At 42.6% G+C, this 10,977-nt stretch overlaps 1 protein-coding gene across 1 annotated transcript in view; it reads right to left on the bottom strand.

Moving 5' to 3' along the window:
• The window catches only part of LOC101627726 (CXXC-type zinc finger protein 1-like), a 3,690-nt gene extending 3,322 nt beyond the window's left edge, over positions 1 to 368 (bottom strand). The window contains exons 1-2 of the mRNA XM_004690126.1: positions 267 to 368; positions 56 to 146 (exon numbers count right to left, since the gene is read on the bottom strand). Coding sequence (XP_004690183.1) covers positions 56 to 146; positions 267 to 368 — 193 coding nt within the window. The remainder of the gene's footprint in view (positions 1 to 55; positions 147 to 266) is intronic.
• Between the last annotated feature and the right edge of the window lie 10,609 nt (positions 369 to 10,977).

The following is a 10,977-nucleotide window of genomic DNA, read 5'->3' as shown; positions in this document are numbered from 1 at the left end:
TCAGGCTGCTTCTCGGCATCTGTCTTCTCTGGGTGTTTCAACTCATCCTCAGGCTGCTTCTCGGCATCTGTCTTCTCTGGGTGTTTCAACTCATCTACATGCTGCTTCACCTTCCTTTTCCTCTTCTTTTTCTTCTTCTCCTCCTTCTGTGGGGCAAGAGTGAGCAGGGCAGGGGAGTTGATGTTAGTCCCTTAACCCTATACCCCTGCCCTGTATTCCACCCCAACCTCTGCCTCCACGCCCCACCATTCCACCATTTTTGTCACCTTCCACTCTACCTTGTTTTTCGCATTCTCCATTTTCTTCATATTCACTGACTTCTCCTGCAGTGCAGGGTCCAGGATCATCAGCTCATCAGTGTCACTCATTTAGAGCTGTAGACCAGGGAAATGTTGACAGGTCTCCCCAACATAAATTAAACGCTGACCCTCATTACTGACCCTCTCTACTTTCACTGTCCCCCTGCTTCCACCCGTGTTCCTGCCACATGCTCATAAGGCTTTGCTTATCAAAAAGTCCCCTCCGTAAGAGTCTGGGTACAGGTTTCAGTTCTGAGGCAGTCTTCAGGCAATAGTTAGGATGTGGGTGCTGTCCAGGCGCTCCTTTGTGCCAGTGGCACAGCTGCTAACAGACTTCTAGGATAGACTGGACTTCTGCAGTGGAGGCAGCTGTGGTTGAGTGAGCAGCGCCCAATGGAACCATGTAAAGTTCTCCAGGGTGTCACATGCAAAGAACTGAGAGGCAGACCCTAGGCACCAGCTCCACTCTGCCACCTACCTTGTGTCTTGGACTCACCAGAGTCCAGGGGCTACAAGTGGGGCTTCTGTGCTGGTGGGAGGGAGGCTCAGGTCAGTGCTAAATAGGGAGAGGCTCACCATGTTCCAACCCTCCTGGTCTCACTTTCCAGCCAGTGTGGCTTGGGCCTAGGTACCTGCCTACATACACCAGGTCCTGTCCCCCTGGGAATTACTGGCAACACCTTCTTGCCTATCTTATCCAGACACACTGAACTAATCCATCTTGTCCCATCTTGCCTGCCAAATGCATAAGGCCATGTTCATCAATCCAGCAACATTAGACTCCACCCCCCTTAGACTCCTCTAGCTCCGTGGCACTGCCCTCCAGGGCACACTGGCTACCCTGCCCATCCTGCACCAATGAACCAAAGGCCACTTCTGCCCAGCCTGGCGAGACTTGCATGGCCTCGCCCCTCAACATGCTCTACCCACTTTCCTGCCCACTCAGCCCACCTACGCTCTCTCACCCCCGCCTGCCAGACCCTGCCTTCTTGGGTGCGCTTTGTCTGGCTGCCGCTCCCTGCCAGTGAGCTCCATACACTGCACGCGGGGATACCCAGCCCCTCCCCCATGCCAGGCCCCACTGCAACGTTCTTTATGCCCCTCCCCCACCACGTAACCATTTTCACCTTCCCTAGTGCTAAACTACGCCAAGCCCTGCCCGCTCCCCATGTGAATATGCCATGCTGTTTACCATCCTCCTGAAGTAATTTGCCTAGAATTTAGTCTTTTTTTTCTGAAAAGTATCCCTTCCCATACCCAGTAACAAGTAATATATGCATGGACACCCAAATAACATATCATTAAAATATAAGTAAATGTGGACTGTAAAAAGTACTTCGCTTGCTGGTTGTACAATACACAACAATGACTGCCTGCTGAATGTTTCCATGCTTCATTCGGGATTTTGTGCCATCTTAACACTAAACGGTTTTAAGTAACAATCTCTCATGTTTTGAGAACCATACAAAAGAAAAGTTGGGGGGGAAACAAACATTAAAACCTTTAAGTATACAAATAAAAAATATATACACACACTCGCAAACAAATCACTACTTTTAGTGACCATGTGAACAAACACAGAGAATATACATGGTTTGAATGAGAAAAATCAATCAGTTAAACTATTTTTGAGCTAGAGATGGAATATTAATAAAAAGTGACCCTGGACTTAGTCTTAAAGGACTCAAAACACATTCCAATGAATAACCCATACAAGGTACGGATAAATGAAGTTTAAAATCAATAAAAGGTTTAACTCTTGAAATACTGAAAGGCTGTCTTTACATAACTCCTGGTACAAAGAAAATTAGAACACACTGAGGACTTAATCAGAACGAAAACAATACACATGAACTGCGGAGCTTGAGACTGCCAGATGGAACTGAATGATCTGCGCACTCAACGCTAACTTGAACAAATCTCTCTCCTGATTCCAAAGACCCCGTGATTGAACCCGAAATACCCTCAGTGACCACCCCATGCACCTCCCTGCAATCACAAAACCCACAGTCCCTCTCCACAGCCCTTTAAAAATACCTTCAGAGCTGGGTAGGCCCAAAATACTCGAAAGCGCGTGGCAGGTGCAGCGACAGGCTGGTGGGTCTACTTCCTACTCAGGATCAACGCTAGCCCCGCCCCTTTCCGAATGTTTTAGAGTTTGCGCTTGCTCCAGACCCTCTGCCGAGCCACTATTCCCGCCTGTTTTCGAACATCGGAGTGCACACAGAACATCGCTGAGAGTGCACCAATCTGCAGAATACCGCGATAGGCACACATAGATACAAGTGTGTCTCTTTATGCTTTTGGCTCTCAGTTTCACATACCGGAGTGGTTGACCATTGAGTTACTATGTCTGAAAGGGAAATAGAGTCCCTTATTTCCAATTATTTTGAATAATTTCATATTACTTCTCTTTATTGGCCCCGTCTTTCAAGTGAGATAGGCAGCAAAGAAAACCCACATAAGTCCGTTGTTTTTAAGTGGAGAAAGTAGAAAATGATTTATAGAAAGCTCTGGAAAAATAGCAAAATGTACGAAGGAGGAAAAGTTAATATTTGAAGTTCATATCTTATTGCATAATGAATATAAACTTTTTATAAGGTACACTCTTTAGTTAAAGTCAAGCACTGAAATTTTGGATGAAAATTAACACATTTTGTTATGTGCTGTTTATGCCAAACTTAGAAAATCATGAGGATACAGAAAAGTTTGAAGTAATGGGATGGAAGAAAATTTACCAGGCATATGCAAATGAAAATAAAGATTATACTAATATCTGACTAAAGCTAAAAAGTGTTAAAATTGAAAGGTTCATTCCACAGTGATTTGTTTCACAATTGTAAAAATTCCATTATGCACAATTAAATGCTGTAAAATAAATATAAAGAAAATATATTAGAACAAGTTATATAAGCAAAAAGTTATGTTTATGAAAGATTGCAAAGCCCTCCTTGATGGCCCAACAGGTGAAAGCTCAGCACTATGAAGCTAGCCACAGCCACTTCAGGGCTCCATCCCTGCCAAAGAGCTGACTGACCCACATGGCAGCAGACCTCTCCTACCCGGCCCACTGCTCCCCTCAGCAGTGTACTTCAGTCATCTGTCTGTTCTGCTCCCCACTCTGCCTCCTGTGAATCCTCTCACTGCCCCTGCACCTCTGTCTTGTACCCCAGTTTTGTATGCATAAATAAATCTTTTTAAAAAAGAAAGAAAGATTGCAACCATTATTCCCAACCATTGTTCAAGACTCAGTTTGCACCACTGTCTGAGAAGTTCTCTCTGCTTCCCTTTCATCTGAATGACTGACCTCATTTCTGAGTGAACGTACGGATACTTACATAGTAAAGACGTTCCACTTATTTTAATTTTGAAATTAAAAGGAGAGGGGGTGTTTCCTGAACCTCTCACGCCTGTTTTGTGCTGTGTTCCTCACAAGAAATGAGAGTAAGGACAATACTGGTCTTGGCTACTGTTGTTTGTCCGCTGCCCAGGTGACTGCCGGTATGCCAGCATGTCCAGTAGCCTCTAGTGATCAGAGGAATGTGTAGCAGAGCAATGGGCTCATGACCCAGTGTGCCCAGAGGACAATATCTTGATACCAGATTCTGAGGAAAGCAAAAAGCTTAATTGTAAACAGACTGACAAGGAGGCAGAAGGAAAATTGAGATCTGCCTTCCCAAGTCTTCCAGGAACAGAAAGGGGTTTACATTGGTTTGAGGTTTACATTGAAAAGAAAGGAGTTTGGGGCTCTCCCTGGTGGTGCACAGATTAAAGCATAGTACTATGAAGCTCTCTGAAGCCACTGCAGCGCGAGTTCGATCCCCGGCCAGGGAGCAGACCCACATGGCGCGGCAGACCTCTCCTGACCTGCCCGCTGCTCCCCTCAAAGGTGTACTTTGTCAATCTGCCTGCTCTGCTCCCCATTCTGTCTCTGGTGAATCCTCTCACCCACCACACCTCTGGCCTGTACCCCAGTTCTTGTATGCATAAATAACTCTTTTTTAAAAAGAAAAGAAAGGAGTTAAACTTTATTTTTTATTAAATGTTTTATTTTTTTACATCATTATTCATTTTTGTACAATATTTGACTCCTCCCTTGATGTGTAGCCCCAATTCTCCCACCACCACACACCCATGACAATCGCCATAGTCCCTTGTGCTCTTCCCGCCCCTGTTTTGACCCCTCTCTCTACCCCTCCTCTCAGATCTATGCCTCAGATCTGATTCCCCTGCAAGTTTTGTCTTTGTTCTGATCCAAACAAGTTACGTGTAATGCTAGAGAGTGGGATAAGGCTAAAGAAAATGGACTTGACTGAAGTTTATTGGATAGTTACAAAATTGGTCAATATATGGAAAGGATCCTTTAAGGATCCTTTAAATAACTGGATTTTCTATGTCGACGGATCCTTCCCTAACTGCAGTCTGGGTAGTCCCGTCTTTGTCTCCCCACCACCTTCCCCACTTGTGCAAGCTCCCAGAACCAGGCAGCCTGGGGCTCAGCTCAAGATTAGTCACTCCTGTGCTTGTTCAGACTGTATCATTTGCAGATAAACATTGAAACTTTTGCTAAGTCGGACTACAAGGTTGTCAGATAAGGTTTTTTTTCTTTTATGCTTTACAGTCTGAGAAGAATTTCACTATCTAACCTTAGTTTCAAATGCACCCTGCCCCTCTGCGCTGTTGCAAAATAGCAAATTATTGTACCAGCTCCTTGTTATTTCTTCTTTTTTAAAGATTTATTTACTTATGCATACAAGAACTGAGGTACAGGCCAGAGGTGCAGGGGCGGTGAGAGGCTTCACCAGAGACAGAGTGGGGAGCAGAACAGGCAGATCGTCTGAAGTACACCCCTGAGGGGAGCAGTGGGCGGGTCAGGAGAGGTCTGCCCGTGTCATGTGTGTCAGCTCCCTGGCAGGGATCAAACTCCTGCTGAAGGGACTGCTGCTAACTTCCCAGTGCTGTGCTTTAACCAGTTGCACCACCAAGTAGGGCCCTCCCTGTTATTTCTTAAAGACAAGAACAAATATATGCATTAATTTACAGTAGAGTTATGTTTAATGATTGAGAAGTAAAACAAAATTCAAAAGTGTTAAGATCGTTCTCTTCAGAAGCTAGTTTCCCATTTCAAGCCTGGTGTCCCCAGCTTCACAGTTCATATCAAACCCAACGTATGGATTCGGGCAGGAAGGTGAGAAATCCAAGCTGAACTCAGAGGCCGTCTGTAAGCTCTAAAGAAAGAATAGTAGTTCTCCATTACTCATGAGTGATATGTTCCAAGCCCGCATACATACCTATGATAAAGTTTAATTTGTAATTTAGGCATACTAAGAGATTAACAACACTTGATAACATAATAGAATGATTGCAATAATATACTATAATAAAAGTTATGTAAATGGTGGGGCCACTCCCAAAATATCTTATAATAACTAATATGGTTTGATGCATCTGGCTGCAGGAAAGTGAAATGTGGAAAGTGAAACTGTGGAAAGTGAAATGGGCAATTGGGCAGGGCTATTTTGTTACCTCTCTGTGGCTATGCATGTTCTAAGCACTGCTTGTGGTGTCCACGTGGAAGGCATGTTTTAACTTCCCTTTGAGTTATTTTTCCTCACTGTGGCCTCCAATGAGTCAACAGCTTCCTCACATCTGACTTCAGACCTACTTCTCCAAAATGTCATGTCTCTTGACTGCTGTTTTTTTTCATTCCTGACTCCACAACCCTCATCTAGGTTTCCCCTATCTTACCTACCAATGAAATCCTGCCTCTTTGATGTGCCTTGTTGCCACTTTGCCTCCAGGGTTATCTTCTCAAAGAAGATGAAGAAATATGCCATTGTCCTTCTTGGGAATCTTCCCTCAACCCTCTGATGTCCTTCAGAGTTCCTCGTGACAGTGTCTACTCTCCTGTAACAGAGAAGCCCTCTCCCCAGAACTTCCACGTGTTGAACACACAGGGCATCCTGGATATTCACCTTCTTGTCAATCCAGGAAGGGCGACCACATCCTGGGACTTTGCTCTTTTGCTAATTGCGGCTCACTCCTGAAGACACAGCTTTGGCATTACCATCTGGAGAATTTCACTCTATTTCCTTTTCAAATGGGTGACCTGCCTCTCTTCTGAATGTACTTGTGGGGTTCATAATAATGAATGGTGTTCCTTTTATTTCACTTTTATAATAATAAAGGATAGGGGGAGTATCACATGTACCTCTCATGTCGGTTTCATAATTGTCTGTTTTTACCTGTCAACATTCTGCTCATCTCGGATGCCAGAGGCCTGCCCTGCAGGGAAGCGTTTTCCAAACCTTGTGCTCCTCCTTCTTCAGCTTTGCCACAGTACTTCGGTCCTTCTGCTGTGTCACTGGGTCAAAGGCTTCTCTCCTTCACCAGAAAATGAAGGCAAAGCTGGACTGAGAATGCCTCTGCTCCCAGCCCAGTGTTCCTGTAACAGTTGCTGTTGATTTTCACTGCTTTGGTCTCTTCTGACTTCCCAGATACACTTGAATGCCAAGTACTTAGTGAGGAAATCAGCACGACCCTAGGGACAAATGCTAGCCTGGTAATTCAGGTAGCATGGAGCAATAACATGAGCCAGCCCAGGAGCAGACACTTTAAATTTAATCTTTCTCTGCAGTTTATTTAAAATATTTTTCTTTGTGCCTTTTAATTCCTTTCACTCATTTTCCCACTCCAACCCTCCACCTATGTGGCAACCACCAGTCTGTTCTCTGTATCTATAAGCTTTTTTTTTTCTGGATGATGATGGTAGGTTGTTTGTGTAGATACCACATATAACAGAGATCACAGGTAGGTTGTTTTTTTCCATCTGACTTATTTCACTTAGCATAACTCTAAGGATGCCCTCAAGGTCTATTTATATTTTTGCAAATGGCAGGATTTGGCTCATTTGTATGGCTGAACAATATATATTTACTACGTATACCAAAATAACTTTATTCTTCCATCAACACTACATTTAGGTTGTTTCCAAATCTTACCTATTGTAAGTAATGAATTTGGGCTGCATACAGGCACACTTTGAAGATATTGCAAGTTTGGTTCAAGACCACCATAATGAAGCAAATATCGTAAAATAGCCTAGGTCATACGAATTTTTTGGTTTCCAAGTGCCTATAAAAATATGTTTACACAACATTGTAGTCCATTAAGTGTACAATAGTAGTATGTCTAAAGAACAATGTACATACCTTAATTTTAAAAATACTCTACTGCTAAAAAATGCTAACCTTCACCTGAACCTTGAGCAAGTCTAATCTTCTTGCTGGTGGAATGTCTTACCTTGATGAAGGCTGCCGACTGATGAGGGTAGTAGTTGCTGAAGATTAGAGTGGTTGTGGCAATTACTGAAAATAAGGCTACAGTGAAATTCACTGCATCCATTAACTCTTCCTTTCACAAAAAATTTTTCTGTACTTGGGCCATCCTGGTAGCCTGGGGTTGGGTCTCAGTTCTATCATCACAATGGCCTGAGTTTGACCCCCAGTCAGGGAGCTGACCCACTGGCACAGAAGATCTCTCCTGTCTCCCCTGCTGCTCCCCTCAGCTGTATATTTCAATAGATTCACCTGATCTGCTACCCACTGTCTCTGGTGAATCCTCTCACCCCCTGTAGCTCTGTCCTACACCCCCGTTCTTCTATGTAATAAACAAATAAATCTTTTTTAAAAAAGGTTTTTCTGTAGTATATATGATGCTGTTTGATAGCATTTACCCACAGACCTTTCAGAATTGGAGTCGATCCTCGCAAATCTTGCCACTGCTTTATCAACTGAGTCATACTCAAACTCCCTTCTAGTCATTTCAGCAGTGTTCACAGCCTCTTCACCAATAGTAAATTCAATTTCAGGACATCGCTTTCTTTACTTATCCATAAGAAGCAACTTACCTGTTAAAGTTTTATCATGCTATTGCAGCAATTCAGTCACATCTTCAGGCTCACCTTCTAATCCCAGTTCTCTTGTCATTTCCATAACCGTCTTCCTCCAGTGAAGTCTTGAACCCCTTAAAGTCATCCTTGGGAGTTGGAATTAACTTCTTCCAAACTCATGTTGTTGCTGATATTTTGACCTCCTCCCATGAATTGTGAGTGTTCTTAGTGGCATCCAGAATGGTGAATCCTTTCCAGAAAGTTTCCAATTGACTTTGCCAATATCCATCAGAGAAACCACTGTCTATGGCAGCTATAGCCTTATTAAATGTATTTCCTAAATAATATGACTAATGATTTTGACTAATAAGTCAAAATTACTCCTTAATCAAGGGGCTGCAGTATGAATGTTGTGTTTGCAGGCATGAAAATAACATCAATCCTTTTGCACAGCTCCACCAGAACTCTTAGGTGACCAGGTGTATTATCAATGAGCATTAGTATTTTGCTGTTTATTTTTTAATATTTATTCCTTTTATTTATTTATGCATATGAAACTGGGTTGTAGGCCAGAGGTGTGGGGAGTGAGCGGATTCTCCAGAGACAGAGTGGGGAGTAGAACAGGTTGATCTACTGAAATACACTGCTGAGGGGAGCAGCGGGCACACCACAATACCTATGAAACACAAAATGACAGATGCTGATGTTTCTTTTCGAGATGCGAAAGGAAAGCTCTTGAAAATGTCTCTTTTCATTTTCTTCAGATAAACACCCAGATGTGGAATTGCTGGGTCATATGCTTGTTCTATTTTTAACTTTTTAAGGACTCTCCATAACATTTCTGATAGTCACTGAACCAATTTACATTGCCACCAACCGTGCACAAGAGATCCCTTCTCTGCACATCCTCACTAACTCTTGTTATCTCTCATCTTCCTGATAATAGTTGCCTTAAACAGGTATGAGATGATGTCTCATTGTGACTTTGATTTGTATTTCTGTAAAAATAAGATAATGGGGCCCTCCCTGGTGGTGCAATGGCTGAAAGCACAGCACTGTGAAGCAAGCCGCAGCCATGTCAGCACGAGCTCAATCCCCCGCCCAGGAGGTGACACACATGGCGCAGCAGACCTCTCCTGTCCCACCCACTGCTCCCCTCAGCAGAGTTATTTTAACAGATCTGCCTGTTTTGCTCCCCACTCTGCCTCTGGTGAGTCCTCTCACCCCCCCATACTTCTGGCCCATACCCCCAGTTCTGCAAGCATAAGTAAATAAATATTTTTAAAATAAGAAGATGAACATCTTTTCCTGTGCCCAATCCTCACCTTTACGCCTTCATTGGACAAATGCTTTTTCAGACCTTCTGCTCATTTTTTAAAAAATTAAACTGCTTATTTTTTGTTGTTGCTGAGTTGTAGAAGTTCTTTATATATTTCAGATATTAACTTCTTTTCAGATATATGGTTTGTAAATATTTTCTCCCACTCAGTAGGTTGTCCTTTTCATTTTTTTTGGGGGGGGGGGTTGGCTTCCTTTGCTCTGCATACGTGTTTTAGTTTGATGTTGTCTCTTTATTTGTTTTTGTTTTGCTATCAGATTAAAAAAAAATTACCACCAAGACCCATGTCAAGGAGCTTACCACCTATTTTTCTTCTAGTAGTTATACACGTTATGTTCAAGGATGTTCAAAAATGGATCGAGGGTATTAGGGTTATATACAGGAGATATTAGAAAGTCACTGTGCATGCCCAAGGAAAAACACAGATTCAGGGGATACCTGAGAAGACCTTAAAATTACACTTTAGGCTAATCTTTGGAACAAAGACAGCCTACAATAATCATAAACTAAAAATAACAACAAAAAGAATAACAAACCTTTGGGAAGAGGGAGAGTCTGATATTAACAGTTATTACATTATTGATCCAACTGTCCAGTTTTCAACAATAACAACAAAAATCACAAATTATACAAAGAAATAAGAAATATGGTCCATTCAAAAGAAAAAAAAATAGTAACTGACCCCAAGAAAGACCTGTTGGTGAATCTATTGAAAAAGACTTTAAGACAACTGTGTTAAAGAGGCTCAAAGAGGGACCTCCCTACTGGCCTAGAGGTTATGTATCAGCACTGTAACCCCTAAGACCTGAGTTTGAGCCCAGCCAGAGAGCTGACCCACATATGCACAGCAAAACTGCTCCTGTCTCACCTGCTGCTCCCCTCAGCAGTGTGTTTACATGGTAGATCCACCTGTTGTGCTCCCCTCTCTGTCTCTGGTGAATCCTCTCACCACCACCTCCACCTCTGGCCTACACTCTAGTATTTGAATGCAGAAATAAAATTACATAAATCTTTAAAAAATGGAGGAGGCTGTTACGACTTGTCACAGAACAGCCAAATACAAGGTGCAAGACTGCTGTACCCCTGCTCTGTCCCCTGGGGTTACTTGAAAGCAAATTTTTGACATACTATCATTTCTTTTAAGGTTACTCTCCCAAATAACAACACCTTTGAAAATAATTACTGTAATATTATTACACTTAAAAATGTTATAATTCCAGATCAGCAATATCCTGTGTTTAAATTTCCCCGATTGGACAACACCTGAGGGAGCAAATCAAATGCTGTCCAAAAATTAACAATATAAGAACATAGATAACATAAAATAAATACAACTAAAAAAAAAAAGAAAACCTAAAGATTTGGGTGATAATGATTTGTCAACAGTTGTAACAAATATACCACTGGGAGGGGGTGTTGGATAATAAGGGGAGGCTATTCATGGGGGG

The sequence above is a fragment of the Condylura cristata genome, unplaced genomic scaffold, assembly GCF_000260355.1.
Source record: "Condylura cristata isolate star-nosed mole 26May11 unplaced genomic scaffold, ConCri1.0 scaffold00027, whole genome shotgun sequence".
Lineage (NCBI taxonomy): Eukaryota > Metazoa > Chordata > Mammalia > Eulipotyphla > Talpidae > Condylura > Condylura cristata.
The sequence above is the reverse complement of the archived record's forward strand: the minus strand, read 5'-3'. Positions and strand labels throughout refer to the sequence as shown.